We start from the raw sequence: 16,668 nt of genomic DNA on the forward strand, positions 1-16,668 counted from the left end.
GAAGGAACAAAAGAAAGAGAGAAAGAACTTGGGCAGGCAAAAGAGAAGACGAAGGGAGATGCAAAAGGACAAAGAGAAGAGGGGGGAGGAGGAAAAAGGCGAGGAAAAAATTGGAACTTTATTTGGGATTAGGGATGGAAATGCAGGCGGGGAGCAGGAGCAGGGGCTAGCTAGAGGGTTACTTTCGTTTCGGAAGCTAGCACCACCCTCCCCAGCTCCTCCAGAGCGGGGGCTGAAGGTGTGCAGTGGGGCTGGAGAGGGCTCGGGAGGGAAGAAAACACCGATTTCTGTTTTAATCCGAACTTGACAGTGTTAATTGAACCGAGGGAAAGCGGGGGAATGCGGATGAGGGTTGTTTTGTTGTGGTTGGTTTTTTTTTTTCTTCCTCTTCCTGGAGGAGGCTCCGTTTGGCTGCTCAGCCCCAGGCCTTCGAGCTGCCGCCGAACATTCCCCCCAAACCCCCCAAAAAAAAATCCTTCCATCCCCGGGGCCACCGAGACGCGGCACCGGGGCTGTCCCCGGCGGGAAGCTGCGGGACTCGGGGTGTCCCCGCTCCGGAGGAAGCTGCTGAGCTGCTGATGGAGCTGGGGCCTGGAGCTGCCACAGGGAAACAGGGATACACCCTCTCTCCCCCCACTCCCCCCTCCTCCCCCCCCTGCTTCTCAATTCCTGGATACAGCAGGCTGGCTTCTGCTTACTACCGCTTTTAGCACCAAAAAATAATAAAATCAAATTAAAAGGCAAGAAAAAAAGACAATAAGCAGGGGCATCTCAGCAGGCAGCCTGTCCACGAGTTGTTTTTTTCTTTTCAATAGTTGCTTTTTCTTCCCACCCCTTCTTCTGCCTTTTTCCTTCGTCTTCTGTCTTTTTTGTGTCTTTTTTATCCCCCTTCTCTTTCATATCTCTCTCTTCTCTCTTTTTTTAAATCCCCTTTCTCGTTATTTCTCCCTCTTCTCTCTTTTTTCCCCTCCCCTTTCTCTTTTTATTTCTCCCTCTTCTCTTTTTTTTCTCTCCCTCTGCTCTTTTTATTTCTCCCTCTTTTCTAATTTTTTCTCCCTCTGCTCTTCTCCTCCTCCATCTTCCATCTTTATTCTCTTCTCTTTTCTCTCTTTTTCTTTTTCCCCCCTCCCTCTCTCTCTCTCTCTTTTTTTTAATTAGGGTTAGTTTTTTGTCTCACTTCCTTCCAATCAGGGGAGAATTTCTTCGAAGCAAAAAGATTTGGAAAGTGGGGGAAAGATCCTGACTGCACCCAGGGAAGCACAGGACAGGGATGGAGGAGTTCGGGCTGGGAGCTGGGGCAAAGATTTCACTCCGGCAAGGTGCCAGGAGTCAACTGGGCAGGAGGGTACTCAGACAAAGGATGAATTTTCTCTAACCTCCGATTTTGCGAGTTGAATTTCTTTTCTTTTCTTTTCTTTTTCTTCCCCCGCCTGGAACAGCAGAAATATAAATAATCACCAACAAAAAAATCCTGATAGAGCCTGGGGACTGTGAGTGGTGCTCGAAGCATTTAAGTTTCTTTCCTCCCAGATTTAAAGGGGAAGGTGAGAGGAAAAGATATTTAATCTGCCTGGAGGGGAGCTGATAGTTCACCATCGTTTCAGAAGAGGTAAAATCTCCCATAAAACAAGTCCCGAAGCTATTGTGGAGGGGCAGGAGTCTGGCTGGAGCGGGTGGAAAAGCTGCGAGATAACCTTGTAGCTGCTGGATTCAACAGCGAGGCGTTTTAATTCCAGCCTGGATCTTTTCCTTGGAGACTCTGCTGCTGGAAAGGGGAATATTTCAGGATATTGCTTTAGTCGCCTTGCACTCGGGCTGGACTTGAGTCACATAACTTTGCCTTCAGCCATGGGGATGGTTTCACGTCGCGATGAGCGTGAAAGGAGAATATTTTATGGGGGTTCACCTCGTGTTAAATTTTACGAGGGGTTCACATCGCGTTTACGGGGTTGTGCAGCGGGGGGAAAAAACGTTGTCTTGAGCCGTGTCTTGAGTCTCAAAGCGTGTCTTTAGCCTTAAACCGTGTCTTTAGCCTTAAACCGAGTATTGTCTCAAGCCGTCTCTCTGCTTCCAAGCCGTCTCCTCAGCTTGCTCTAAGGTGAAGTGTTCCCATCCCTGCTTTTGTGCTCTTTTCAGTCTGAGCCCAGCAGCCCCTGAACTCGAGGGGTTTGTAGCCAAAATCCCGCTGGTTTCTTCCCTATTGAACAACCCCGGCAATCTGGGGAGGGGGATAACTCCGTGTGCTGCAGGTTTCCGTGCGAATAAAAGAAATCTTTGCCTTTGTGTCACACCAACATGCACCATCCACCACCACTCATCCTCTAGTGACCTTGCCTGCTCGCGTTGAGGTTACAAAAAAAAAAACCCAAACCAAACCAAACCTGCTGCTACTTCTCAGAACTGTGTGGATTTGGTAAATTCTGCTCGATTTTGCGATTTCTCTGCTGTGTATTCTGATTTATATTTTTTTATTGTTTAATTTCTTTTTTCCCCTTGGAAGCCTTCCCCATTGACTCTGCTTTCTAGGGCTCCTCTCTGCCATGCTCAATCCTTCCTTTTTCTCTCCTTCCTTCACTCTCTGCTTCTTTTTTCCTTCCTTTCTCGCTCCTTCCTTCAGTCTCTGCCTCTTTTTCCCTTCCTCCCTCTCCCTTTCTCCATATTCAGCCAACCTTCCTTTTGTAAAGATTCCCTGGAAATATTCCACCAAAGTAGGGAAGCCGAGCTGCTTCTTCCCCTCCACATCCCCGCTGCACCAGCAGCCCAGCAGAATAAGGATTTGAAAATGGGAAGAGATCAAAGAATGATGAGTTTAGATTTTTTTTTCCCTTCCCAACGTAAAAATCCCCTTCAGTGGAGAGCAGTGACTGACAGATAAATTGGTCTCGATAAAGGCCAAGGAAGACATTCTGCTCCTTCAGGAATATTTCCCTTTAAAGGTTCACATAAAACGGGATGAGGGATAAATTCGAGAGTGGGGGAGGTGAAGAGTGGATGACTTTTCCCTTCGAATTTGGGAAATCTGCCGTCCCTTGGCAAACCCCCTCCCCAGTCCTGGTTGTATTTTGAAGCCTCCCCTGTTTTCTCCAGAAGAAAATCCTTTCTCGACCAGCAGCGAGGGCAGCCCTGAGAATTAATTTGTAATTTTATTGTAGTTTTTTTTTCTCCTGTGGATTGAGGTGCAAGATTTTACCCTGGCTCAACTGAGGGGGGAAGGTTGGAGGGGCTGGGGGAGTTTGGAGAGGTGTCTCCTGGCAGCATCATTTCTTCTTGTCTCTTTATTCCTCAATCTGCCCTCATCTCTTTCCTCCTCTTGCTCGCAATTGTCACGCAACTTACTGAGGGGAAAGAAATCCTAACACGAAGGACTGAAGAGGTTTGTGCCGTGCCCGTCCATGGGACTTGCTCAGAGCTGCTGTCACTTGTGAATGCTGCATCACTGGAGACACCCAGCCCACCGCCCCCCTCCCTGCCTGCTTCCCTTTCGCGTAGAGGAACCCCCTCAGCCCTTCCTCAGCCCACAGTTTTCCTTCTTCTTGCAAATTTGGACTATTTCCCTCCATCTCCCCCCAATACTCGAAAGCCCGAGCTGATGGAGAACCCTGGAGAGCCCAGATAAAGCAGATTTTGAGGGGGGAGTAGTGGGGGGAGGCGGAGTGGGGGTGGACTCTGTCTCTAAAAAACAATTAATGAGGGGTTATTTTTGGTTAGGAATCTTAATCTTTTTTTTCCTGGTAAGGGAAATCGCCTCACTCCCTTCTTTCAGACTCCAAGGGGCGTGAGCTATTTACCTACCTGTCTTTAATACAAAGGAAAGGTTATTCCCTCAAAAAAAAAAAAATGCAGCCAGGCTACCACCGATTATTTTTTTTAAAGGCTCCCAACTTCTTCAATCGATTTGGTGGAAAAAAAGGAAAAAGAAAAAAAATTAAATTAATTAACATTTAAACAAAAAAAGAGATGAAGAAAAGTTTCCAGGAGTGAACAACAAAAAAAAAAAAAGGCAAAACAAACCCCAAAAAATGAAGAAAAATCAGTGTGCCCAACGCACATTGCTGCTTCTGCCTGATAGGCAAAAAACCTCGCTCCCATCCTCAGCTCCAGAGCTGAAACTCACTCCTACGGTTTTATTTAATGAACGACACATTTATGAACAATCAAATGATCCTCGTAAAAATTTTATTGAAGGACATAAAAACATCCACTCCTTGCCGAATAACGCAGCCTTTTTGCTGCAAAAGCTCAGTCCTTTTATTTTTATTTTTAATTTTTTTTTTTGGAGGGGGGTCCTGGAATTATTATTTCTCCTTCCCTCTTCTCATTAAAGATGCTCCTCGTACCTCTATCTATATATTTACTTCCCCCCCCTCCTTTTTTTTTTTTCTTGGCCTCCTGAAGACACTTATTTCTTAAAGCAAAGCCTGAAATGTGCCTGTGCCCCTCAGATCGCAGCCTGACGAGGAGAGAGCGCTGCAGAAGATGACAAAAGCCCCTTTAGCTTTTAGGCTAAAAGCTTCTTCCCCCCCCTGCCCCCCTTCCCCCCACTACTCTCCCCAACCTTCTCCCCCCCTATCCTCCCTATCTCCATCACCCGGCTAGGAGTCCACCTCCACCGCGCTTCTCCCCTCGCCCCCTTCCCACCGATATTCAATTTAATGTGTCCATTAGAGGCTTGGAAGCAAAGGACAGAGACAAATTACGTCAAGAAATAGTTCCTGGGCTACCTTCTACAATTACCTTCCACCTTCCTTCAGGACCAGCATCCCCTCACCCCAACCCTGCTCTGTATACCACCCCCCACCCCAACTTCCACCAACCCACTCGTAGAGCATCCCCCGGCTGAGGACCGGCCGAGCATCTCCTCCCCATCTCCGCCCCATCGCCGGCGGCTTTAGGAGAAGGCGGGTGGTGTTACTGAGGAAAAAAAAAAAAAAAAAGGAAAGGGAGGGAAAAAAAAAAAAAAAAGGAAAGGAAAAAAAAAAAGAGAAAAAAAAAAGAAAGAAAAGAGGGGAGGAAACAAAAAAAAAAGAAGGGAAAAAAAAGAGCTGCGGATTGATCCACGCTATATTTTTGGGTAAATACAATCACGTGAGGGCGGGCAGCCAATGGCACACTGGGAAAGGCTGAAAAAATAATTACCTGCCCTGATTGTTCTATGAGAAGATAAAAAGTACACATACAGTTCATACAATAATCTTATGAATGTAAAAGAAGGGGGGAACCATGTCGGCTTCTGGCCCCATAAGCAACTACTATGTTGACTCCTTGATAAGCCACGAGAATGAAGAGCTCTTGGCCTCCAGGTTCCCCGGCTCTGCCTCCCACCCGGCTGCCTCCCGACCGTCAGGATTAGTCCCGGACTGTGCCGACTTTCCATCCTGCAGTTTCGCCCCCAAGCCGACCGTTTTCACCACCTCCTGGGCTCCAGTTCACTCCCAGTCCTCGGTGGGCTACCACCCGTACGCCCCCCAGGCGCCCGTCGGGGCCGAGCCCAGGTACATGCGGACTTGGCTTGAGCCCCTCGCTGGGGCCGTTTCTTTCCCGGCCTTCGCCCCCGGTGCTCGCCCCTACGGCCTGAAGCCCGACGCTTTTCCCGGGAGACGGGGGGAGTGCGGCCCCGCCGACGGCCGAGGCTACGCGGAGTACATGTACGGGGCTCCGGGGGAGCTGAGGGACAGAGCCGCGCAGACAATTCCCTCCCCGGAGTCCGAAGCCATCGCTTCCAGCAAACACAAAGAAGAAAAGCACGAATTAGACCCCAGTAAGTCGAAGTCATTCTTGTTTACGACCGGGGAAGGCATTACGGCTTCCAGGACCCTACTCAATAAAATGAAATTACCTTTAGAGAGAGCCCGACCCTAAAACTCCAGATACGCAGGAAGATCTCCGAGCCCGCCTTAGCAGAGCCGGAGAGCAAGTATCTCCACTTTGTTTGGGGCTCTTTAGGCTTTTTTTCCCCTTTCTTTCCCCCTTTTTCCCCCCTTTCCCCGCCTTGTTTTTATAATTTTGTTTCCTTTTCTGATTTTCTTTTCTTAATATTTTAAAAAAATAATTCATTTGATACATATATATATATATATTTTTTTTTTAATCTCTTTTTTCTTCTCTCAAAGTGATGGTGGGGGTGGAATTTGGCTGCTTTGCTTCATCACCTTCCACCGGGGGAGGGAATTAAAAGGAAAGAAGAAAAAAAAATTAATAAATATATAGTATGCGTGTGTGAGAGGGGGAGAGAGAAAAAAGGGGGAGTTAGGCACAGGGAAAAAAAACCCTCTTGGCTTTCCAGTATTCCCACTTTCAAAGGACAAGGAAGAGTTGGAGCTGGCTGGAAGTGAACGCATTGATGTGGGTTGGTTTGTTGGTTGTTTTGTCTTGGGGTTTGGGGTTGTTTTGGGTTTTTGGGGGGGTTTCTTTTTTCTTTCTTTTCTTTTTTTTTTTTTTTTTTTTTGGTGTGAGATGGGGAAAGAAAAGGGAAAGGGAAGAGCCCTGGTTAAAAGGCTAAAAAGCAGAGTTGTCTCTTTATCTATTTTAAAAATCAATAAAAGCTCCAGCGGTGCAAATTATTCATCAAACGCTCTAAACACGTGGGAATAAATGAAAAAGGTGGGTGCCCTGGGCGGGGGGTCGGGGGTGGGATTTGGGGGGGTGAGGGGAGCAGGTTGTGTGTTGCGGGGAGAAATGTATGCAGGGGAGAAGCAAAGAGGAAAAATGGGAATCGTAAAGGCATCAACCGAGTGGTGTGGAGGTAGCTGGGGGGCAAAAAGGCAGCGAGCGCAGGACATTGGACCATACACTTGAAGAAACATCTTCTGCAGTCCAAGTGAGAGAAGGAGGTGGGGAAAAACTTCCCCCCCCACCCCCAAAAAAAAAAAAAAAAGAACAAAAACAACCCCAAAAAACCCCAAACCTTAACCCAACTATCAGAACCTTGAACACTGTAGGGGCAGGAGTCAGGTAACCACCATCATGACCCCACCACCACCACCACCCCCCAAAAAAAAATACCCCAACATCCTCTAGGATCCTCCAACTCCAGGACATCTCTCTCTGGAGATGCTGCCAGGAGGTGAGGGATGCTCAAAAACCCACCCAAGCCAATCCCTTTCCTGGCCAAACCCTCCCGGCCAGGAGCCCAAAACCCGCGGGGGAGTGTGTGTGGGGGATACTGCGGGTCCACGCTGGAGTCCCGCGTGGCCCCAAACCCTTTAACGGGACTTTAACGGGACCCCAACACCCCCCCATCATCTCTGGCTTAAGATGTGGGTGATTTTGGAGGGATAAAGTGGGGTGACAGCAGATGGGAGCAGCTCAAGGTTTCGCTGTCTCTCAGGGCAGGAGCTCACACCTCTCTTGATGACAGGCGGGTTGGTGCCAGGCACCCTCCTAATAAAAACAAGTAAAAGGAATCAGGGGGTGAAAAATCTCCTTTCACTGCCTGAAATAGGGGCACGGGGGTTGGGGGAGAAGCTTCTCCCCAGGATGGCAGCGGTGGGTTTGCTCCCCTGGAAACTCCTTCAGGTTAGGGGAAGGAGGAGCAGGGGAAAGAGAGCAAAAACCCACAACAAAAACAAACCCCAAACCAGCCCCAAACTCCCAATTTCTGGGAGCCAGTAGGACATCTCGCGTGTCATCCTTAAGATGTTAAAGCAACAAACTCGGCTTTCCAGGTCTGGGAAAGCTTGGAGGGAAAGTATTGGAGAGCCTGAGGTTGTAAAAAGAGTTTATGGGCCTATGAAATGGTGGGAATTTTGACTTTTTATGACTATGTTCTTAGATTACTGCGAGCAGCAGTCATGTGGATAATTATTATTTTAAACCCATTGCTACAGTTTTATTTAGTGCAACTTTTATGTGCTGAACGGCAGCAAAAGGAAAAAAAAAAAAAAGAAAGAAAAGAGAAGGAAATGACCCCCTTCCAAAATAAACAGATTAAAACTCTTCTGAAGGTCACTTAAAATATTTAGGTAAGATCTGCTAATTAAACAGGTTTCTCTCCGTAGTTCCAAGCAGGGTTTGGAAGAGGAGGAGGTGAGGGTGGGAAGAAAAGATAGCTGAATACATTGATTTTTTTTTTCTTTTAATTTTTTTTTTTGTTGTGTGCCCCTTCCTCACCCCTCACCCCCCAAAAAAATATATCTATCTATATATATCTATAAAAAATCTTCTTTCTCAGACAACCCCGTGGCAAATTGGATTCATGCGCGCTCCACGAGGAAGAAAAGATGTCCTTACACAAAGTATCAGACCCTGGAACTGGAAAAGGAGTTTTTATTCAATATGTACCTCACACGGGACCGGAGGTACGAAGTAGCCAGAGTCCTTAATCTCACTGAACGCCAAGTCAAAATCTGGTTTCAGAACAGGCGAATGAAAATGAAGAAAATGAATAAAGAGAAAAGCGATAAAGAACAGCAATAAAGTTGGCAAAGTCCGTGAGAAACGAGGGTGGAGAGAAAAAAAAAAAAAAGGAAAAAAAAAGGAGAAAATAACAAACAAAAAACACCACAGGAAAAAAAAAAGCTGGTTTTTTGGGGGGGATTTGAAATGTTTCTGACTTTGAATGTGCGGATGAATGTTTTTAGCGTTCTAGGCAACCCCAGCAAAGCGTTTTGGGGCCACGAATCTGCTCTAAAATGAAACTAAATAATAACTTAAAAAAAAAAAAGCTGGGTTTGGGGGGTGGGGTGGGGTTGTTTTCCCTTTTTTTTCCTTCCTTTATTTTTTTTTAAATAATATTATATATATATATTTTATTTTATGGGGTTTGATCCTCCTCAGAAAACACCCACAAGAAGTACTTGAATTTTTATTATTATTTGTGTGTCGTCTTTTTTTTTTAATTATTTTCCCCCCTTTTGTTATATTTTTGTTGTTGTTAGTAGTATTTTATTTCCTAAATTAAACTTAACCGCTATTTTTATTTTTTAATTCCGCGAGCTCGTGAGTATTTTGTACAAAACAGAGGGGAAAAAAAAAAGGAGACAAAAAAAATAATAATGGAGAGACTGAAGGGAATGTGGCTCGATGATGTTTTTCTGTCACGGTGTTGAACGTTTCTGCTGTACTTATTTGTGTATTTTCTCGTCTCAGAATCGTTCTGTAATATTGTTATGTTCGCGGTTGTAGAGCAGCTCGATGTAAATATACCTAAGGTCACAGGAACGAGAGAAAAAAAAAAACAAGAAAAGCAGATAAAAAAAACAACAACAGCAAAAAAAAAAAAGAGAGAGCAATATTTAGGTGTCTTTTTTTTTTAAACCCTTTGCAAAAAAAAAAAAAAAAAAAAAGGAAGGAGCTTTGCCGGGGCTGGTGCCTCAGCGAGGCAGCTTCGAGCATCCCCGGAGGAGAGCGAAGCTTTTTCTTTTTCTTTTTTTTTTTTTTTTTCTCCTTTCCTTTTTCCTTCCTTCCCCCAGCACTTTCCCATTTTCAAAGTACCATAATAAAAAGGCGCTGAGGTAAGGGTTCTACGTGCCATCCATTTTGGAGATTGGGATAATTAATTGTACTAATTTATGACCCCGGGCAATCGAAGGATATGTTAAAAAGGGCTAAATATGGATGCTGGGAATAGAGGAGTTGGCAAAAGCATCCTCTTTCTGCTTTATCGATGGCTTTGCCAAGGCTTGGAGGCTTGCTGGAAGTGCTGCTTCTCGCAAGACAGCTCAGGAGATGGGGAGGGGGAAATTGCTTGGGGTGGAGAAGGGTTCGGTGTGTGTGGGGGGGTGGATAGAAAGAGCAGGGGCTAAAGAAATGTATGTGCGGAGACTGCAAATTTCAGGGTAAAAGGCAAAAAGGAGAAAAGGCAAAAAATTAAAGGGGGGGCGGGTAAAAAGGCGAACAATGAAAAGGTGGAAAAAAATAAAAGAGGAAAAATTAAATTTTTTTTAAAGGAAAAATAAAAAGAAAAACAAAAGAAAAAAATTAGAAGAAACAAATAAAAGAAAAAATAGAAGCAGCAAATAAGAGAAAAAATAAACGAAAGAAAGAAAGAGGAAAAAAAAGGCACATGTCCTCCCCCTGCACGCACTCCTTTTGCCATACGTGGTGGAAATTAAAGAAGGGGGTGGGGGGGAAAAGGAAAGGGGGAAAAAAAAAAGGGTTGTTGGGTGCGGAAAGGTCAACCCCCCCCATTCTGGCAGAGCTGAGGCTGGTGCAGAGGCGAGAAAGGCGCTGCCCAGAGCCGGGTTTCTGGTTGGGCTTCTGCTCTGGGCTCTTTCCAGGCTGCTGAAGGAGGAACGAGAGGCAGGAGATTGTGTAAAAAATGAGCAGCGAGGGATGTTTAATCATAAAAACTTGTTATAGGTCCCTTTCTTTAATGAAATGAGTGGAGCAGGGTTTTAATCTTTCTAATCAGAACCAGATCCGGCGAGCGAGATGCGTTTGTCACCCTCGTCCCAGTTTCCCCCCTTCTGAAATCAAAAAATCTGGAAGCGATTACTTCTGCTGATCCCATAAAATATTGCTCTTTAATATTTTCTTGCTGAAGCCTGGCGGAGGTTTCTTTTTCCTTCGCCCTGATTTGTGTCCCCGCTGATTCAAAACCCGGGCTCTGTTTTTCGGTCACCGGTGGGGGGACAGGGCACACGGCGGGCTATCAGCAGAGACGTCCCTGGAGCAAGGAGGAGGGGGCTTTAAAAAAAGGGGGGGGGGGGGAAAAAATCCCTTTTTTACAATCCCAGTTTCGTGCCGGAAACAAAACAAAACAAAACAAAACGACCAACCAACGAGCTCAGGTTGGAAAATATTTTAGCGGAGGGGAAGATTTATAGACCGAAAAAAAAAAAAAGAAAGGGGGAATTTTTTCCACTTACGTCGCGTCAGTTAATTTTATTTATTTATTTTCATTATTATGATTATTATTGTTGTTATTATTTTTCCTTCTCGTCTGCTTCTCTCCCTTCATTCATCCCCTTTCAAATAAAGAATTAAAGCCCCTGCAGGGTTGGGAAGCCATCTCGCCCACCTCCTTCTCTTCCTGAGTGGGGTAAAACCATTCCCTGCTTTCTCGTTTTTAATTAAAAGGATTTAATAATAATAATAATAAGTAAATAAACAAACATAGTAAATGAAATAATCATCCCGATCATCATTTGGCCAGGACTTTGGAGGTAGTTTTGGACCCGGCTTTTCTGGTGGGGGCTTGTCAGGAGGAGCGTTTTAGCGATGCTGTAGGGACGTGATCTATGGAAGTTCATTTTGTGTGTGTCCCCCACCCTCCCATTCAAGGGAATCTCATTTCCAGTGAATCCACAGCCTTCTCCCTCCCCCTTCCTCCCCATCTTTCCCCTCTCCCTTTTTCCCCACAGTCCCCCCTCCCTCTCCAACCCCTCTGTCCCCCTCTTCCCATCCGTTTTCCTTCTCCCCCCCCTCCTTTTTCCCCATCCGTTTTCCCTCCCGGTTCTCCGGCCAGACCCCCAGTAGGGTCGTCGGGCAGCGCTGGAGATGCCCCTTTGTCTCCAGCGAGCTGCTGGTTGGGGCTTTCTTTTGTTGGTGCTGGGTTGGGTTAAAATCCTGCCGCAGTTTTAGTTCATGTGCAAGGCCCCCGGTATCCTCAGCTTCCCCCCTCCCCTCCTCTCATCGCCCAGTCCCCCGGTGAAGGGTTACACCAGTTATAAAATGCCATTTGGCCCTGCTGGGAGAGGCTGTACTGGTGCTGCTCAGCCATTGAATTTCTCCACCAGCACAGAAAAGGGATTTAAAAAAAAAAACAACAACAAAACAAAAAACACCAACAAAACAACCACCCACAAAAACAACTCCCAAACCTCAAACCCATCTAAAAAATAAAGAATATTAAGTATTTCAATATAATACAAATCCAGGCGGTTTGCAAACCTTTTTTGTTTTTGAATTTATTTTGACTTTTTATTCTTTTTTTTTTTTTTTTTTTCTGGTGGCTTCATGTGTCAAAATGCCCCAATTTGGGCATCCTCTGACATATGGTGCGTGTGTGCAGGCGCATACTGATACAGCTATTGTGTGCTGGGGACCATGCAGATGCGGCTGTGCCCGCGGAAAGATGCTCTTATCGCGTTGGGAGAGGAAAAAAAAAAAGGAATTCAAAATTAGATATAGAGAGGCATGGATCTAATGGTTTGGTGGGGGGAGGTTAGTGGTGCTTGGCTGGAAATTTCCCCTTTTGTAAAGAGAATAAAACAGGCAGGACACTCTCGTAGGTACATTTCCGCAGCCTCAAAGAATGAAAAGAAAAGGGGGAGGAAAGAGAGAAAAAACCCGGGGGGTGGGGGAAAAGAAAGAAAAAAAGGGAGGAAAAAAGAAAGAAATAAAGGGGAAAAATAAAGAAAGGAAAAAAAAAAAAGGGGGGGGGGAGGGAAAAAAAGAAGAAAAAAAAAAGGGGGGAAAGGAAGGGGGAAAAAAGGAAAAAAAAAAAAAAAGCCTCTTTTACAGCTCTGTTTGTCTCCCTGCTATGCAGGGCTGAATAGGGGCGAACAAAACAGGACCCCGGCCCTGGCTAGACGTCTGGCTTTAATTGCTTTATGGTTTAAATAAGGTGGGTGCTCTTCCCTTTGAAACCGGATTATTGGAATGTTTTGTCTACAAGCTACAAACAACAGACCCCCCTCGGATGGAGGGGAGGGAGGGGGGGTAAAGGAAAAAAAAGAAAAAGAGAGAGAGGGGGAAAAAAAAAGAGAGAAAATCAATCCCCAGCTTGAAATTTAAACTGATAAAAGTGCAGAGATTAGGAAGGGGAAAGGGGAGGAAGGGGGGAAAGGAGAAAAATTAACCCCCAGCTCGAAATTTAAAGTGATAAAAGGGGAAAAGGGGCGAGATGGGGAAAGGAAAAGGGGGGGAGGGAAATGAACAAATCTCAAAGGCGAAACTGATAAAAGAGTGAAGATGGGGAAGGGAAAAGGAGGGGGCGGTGAAAGGAAAGAAAAGATAAATCAACCCCCAGCTCTAAGCTAAAAGTGATAAAATTGGGGAGATGGAGAAGAGGAAGTGGGGGGAAGGAAATAAAAGAGAAAATCGACTCCCAGCTCGAAGGTAAAACTGATAAAAGAAAGGAGATCGGGAAAGGGAAGAGGAAGGGGAAGGAGGGAAAGAAATAAAGGAATAATCAGCCCCCAGCTCGAACCTATAACTGATAAATGTGGGGAGATGAGGAGAGGAAAAAAAAGGGGGGGTGGTGTCACATCTGGTGGGGTTATTTTGGACCCGTGTTCCTCTGCTGCTGGGTTTTCCAGTTGTTTTTTATAGTGGGAAAGGGGGGAAATAGGGACAAAATGAAATAAAGGCAGAGGGAAAATGCGTTCCCCCCCCCCCCCCCCCCCAAATTAAAAATAAGCCACCTGGGGAGCATTTTTATGAAGGTGACCGCACAGCGCTGCCTGATGGTCTCTGCCTTTCTTCCCCCCACCAAACACACACAGGTTTTTGGGGTGCTGATAAGGGGTTATCGGTTAGAACGCGCTGATTCAGGGGGTTCCATCCTCACATCCCTCCCCCTCCTTCACAGCGCACCCCCGGCGCTGCGCTCCGGCGCGGCCGCGAGATGGCGCTGTTGCCCAATGTTAGCGCGGACCCGCGCGCGGCGGGACGCGACCCCCTTCTCCGGCGTTACCCCCGCGCAACCCCCGCGGCCTGGACTGGGGATGGAGATATTGGTGAGGGTGAGGATGGGGAGGAGGAGGGTGAGGGTGGGGAGGAGGATGAGGACGAGGATGAGGACGAGGACGAGGAGGATGAGGATGAGGGTGAGGATGAGGATGAGGACGAGGATGAGGATGATGAGGAGGCTAGAGCTAGAGCTAGGGCTAGGGCTAGGGCGAGGGCTAGGGCTGGGGCTGGGGCTACAGATGACAATGGGGATGGAGATGAGGAGCAGGATGGGGATGAGGATAAGGATAAGGATAAAGATAAATGTAAGGATAAGGGTAAGGATAATGATAAGTGTAAGGATAAGGGTAAGGATAATGATAAATGTAAGGGTAAGGATAAGGATAAGGATAAGGATAAGGATAAGGATAAGGATAAGGATAAGGATAAGGATAAGGATAAGGATAAGGATAGGGATGAAGATGAGAATGGAGATGAGATTGGGGTTGAGGATAGGGATGAGGATGGATGGGGATAAGGATGAGCATGAGGACAGGGATGAGGATAAGGATGAAGATGGATGAAGATGAGGATGGGGATGTGCAGAGATGCCTGACTTCACCCCCTCCACACACAGCCAAATCGTGCTGAAACCCCCTCCCATCGACAGCATTTTTAATGTCTTTTTTTTTTTCCCCCACTCGGGGCTGACATCTAACAGCGCAGGGAGCACATAACTGCATAAAAAATGCTTGCACAGAGAAATTGCCTATTTCCAAGTGGTTGTGGGAGTTGCTTTTTGTTGTTTTTCTTTCTTTCTTTTTTTTCCCCCCTCCTTCCCACTCTTTATTTACTCACGTCACGTATCTCTCCAAAGCTTCCTCATTTTGGGGTGGGGAAGGAGGGAATGACATTTTTTTTTTCAGTGAAGGTCAGGGCAAAAGGAGAGGGGAGGGAGGTGGCGTGGAGGGGAGGGAGGACGCGGAAGGAGAGGATAGAAAAATAACAAAAAAGCCAATTCCGGGAGGGGACAATGAAACACCTAAAAGTACAATACAACGGCAGCGAGGTAGCTACAGCCAAGCAACACAAGACACATCAATAACCCCCCCCCGAAGAAAAAAGAAAACCGACCTCATCCCCACATCTAAACACGGCCAGCCCAGCCCAGACAAAGAGCAGCGCTTTCCTCAGACCCTAAACATCCCGATTTTTTTCCTTCAAAAGAAGCATATCCCTTATTTCATCAAATCTGGAAGGTGGGGGAGGTCCTGGAGGAGGGGGGGTAAGGGGACGGTGAGGGGGTCAGGTCCTTTTTCCATAGCCACTGAAGGCAAACACTGATTTCCCACCCTAAGGGATGATCCTGGAGGATTCTCCACCTTTGCTTCTTGCATCCACAGATAACAACTGGGGAAAAAAAAATGCAGCAGTTTCCCTCCAATCTTAGTCTTAACTGATCCCAATTTGACAACTTTCTCTATTTTTTTTTTTTTGGGGGGGGGGAGGGAAGGGAGGGAGCAGCACTTTAATTTGCTGCTTTTATTGCATGGGAAGGGTCTCGGCTTTTAAAAATAGAAAAGTTATTGATTAGGGGAAGAAAATGGTCACCTCGACTATGAGCTGTTAATTAAGGAGCTTCTGTCCCTAGCTGCTCTTCTCTTTTTTTTTTTTTTTTTTTTTTTTTTTCCTTGGGTGGGGGAGGATGGAGGATGTCTAGGGAGGGGGAATTCTCCAAGAAAAGAGAAATTTAGGGAAAGGGGAATTACCCAGGGAAGGAAGGATCTGGAGAAGGAGACGATGAAGTGGATTTCTCCTCTGAAATCAAAACAAAACCCCACAACAAAACCAAGGATTCTGCTCATGGTTCTGTCTTTGAGATTATTGAGGTCGAAAGGTTGTTCCTTCCCAGCAAAAACCACCTCGGTTTTAGGAAATATTTCCACGACGGGCAGTGGGAAAAAAAAAAGAGAGAGAGAAAAAAAAAAAAAGCTCTTCTCCTGCACAGTTCATTGTCTGCTTACTGGGAGGAGAAAAAAAATTAAAAAAAAAAAAGAAAGAAAGAAAGAAACCAACAAACCCAACCACCACATGTAGCCTTAAGTGGAAAAATACAGCCTGGATTTGGGAAAATCTAATCAAGGTGGATTTGGTGGCTACTGAGGCTATTCCTCTTCTTGGGAAGGTGTCTGAAAATTAAAGGATAATTAAAAAAAAAAAAAAAGGATTTTCACCCTCAGCAAAGGTTTGCCTCAAAAGAAAAAAAAAAAAACCAAAGCCACAACCCCAAACCTCATCGTGATTGTGACCTTTACTGGGGAGAAAAATCTACCCCGAGCCAGCTTGGGATGGAATTTTATTTTTATATATATCTATATCTATAATGTTTTTTTCCTCCCTCCACATTTGAAATGGCTTAGGAGTCACCCAGGTCCCTTCTGAAAATAATTAGGCTGAGGTTTGAGGGTTTGGGTTTCATTTTTTTTTCCCCCCTCTCCTCTTGTGGTGGTGGAAGAACATGAGGGAAAGATTTGAAGGTCTGTGGACTTGTGAAGGAAACAAGGGGAGGTGGTGGTGGGGCAGGGGGGAGTGTTAATAACATCGTGACAGTTCGTGGCTTTGGTATTTTTTTTGCAGCTCGATAGGAAAACCAAAACAAACAAAAAACCCCAGGAAAATAAAATAAAATAAAATAAAATAAAATAAAATAAAATAAAATAAAATAAAATAAAATAAAATAAAATAAAATAAAATAAAATAAAATAAAATAAAATAAAATAAAATAAAATAAAATATTCCTTTGCTTTGTGGTCCTCAGCCCCCTTCCCCCACCTCCCTACACCAAGCCTCGGAAAAATGAAGAAGGATTTTGGTGATTTGATGTTATTTTGGGGTGGGGTTTTGGTTGTTGGTTTGGTTTGGTTGGGGTTTTTTTTGTTTGGTTTTTTTTTTGGTAACTAGCTACGACTCCTTCATGCAGTGAATTGTCCAGAGTTAAAGGTGTTGGGGAGGGGGCACAAAGAGCACTTGGAAAAGAGAGGGGGGGGAAATAGGAGGAAGTCGCTACGTGGAAAAGCAAAAAGGACACAAACCCAGCTCGATGGCTATGGCTTT

General features: G+C 45.6%; 1 protein-coding gene across 1 annotated transcript; it reads left to right on the plus strand.

Moving 5' to 3' along the window:
• The first annotated feature begins 5,211 nt into the window (after positions 1-5,211).
• On the plus strand, positions 5,212-8,415 carry HOXC9 (homeobox C9). The gene is made up of 2 exons (XM_054398598.1): positions 5,212-5,758; positions 8,171-8,415. The coding sequence occupies exons 1-2, from the start codon at positions 5,221-5,223 to the stop codon at positions 8,413-8,415; spliced, it is 783 nt and encodes a 260-aa protein (XP_054254573.1). The 5' UTR covers positions 5,212-5,220.
• The last annotated feature ends 8,253 nt before the right edge of the window (positions 8,416-16,668 follow it).

The sequence above is a fragment of the Indicator indicator genome, unplaced genomic scaffold (assembly GCF_027791375.1).
Source record: "Indicator indicator isolate 239-I01 unplaced genomic scaffold, UM_Iind_1.1 iindUn_scaffold_67, whole genome shotgun sequence".
Classification (NCBI taxonomy): domain Eukaryota; kingdom Metazoa; phylum Chordata; class Aves; order Piciformes; family Indicatoridae; genus Indicator; species Indicator indicator.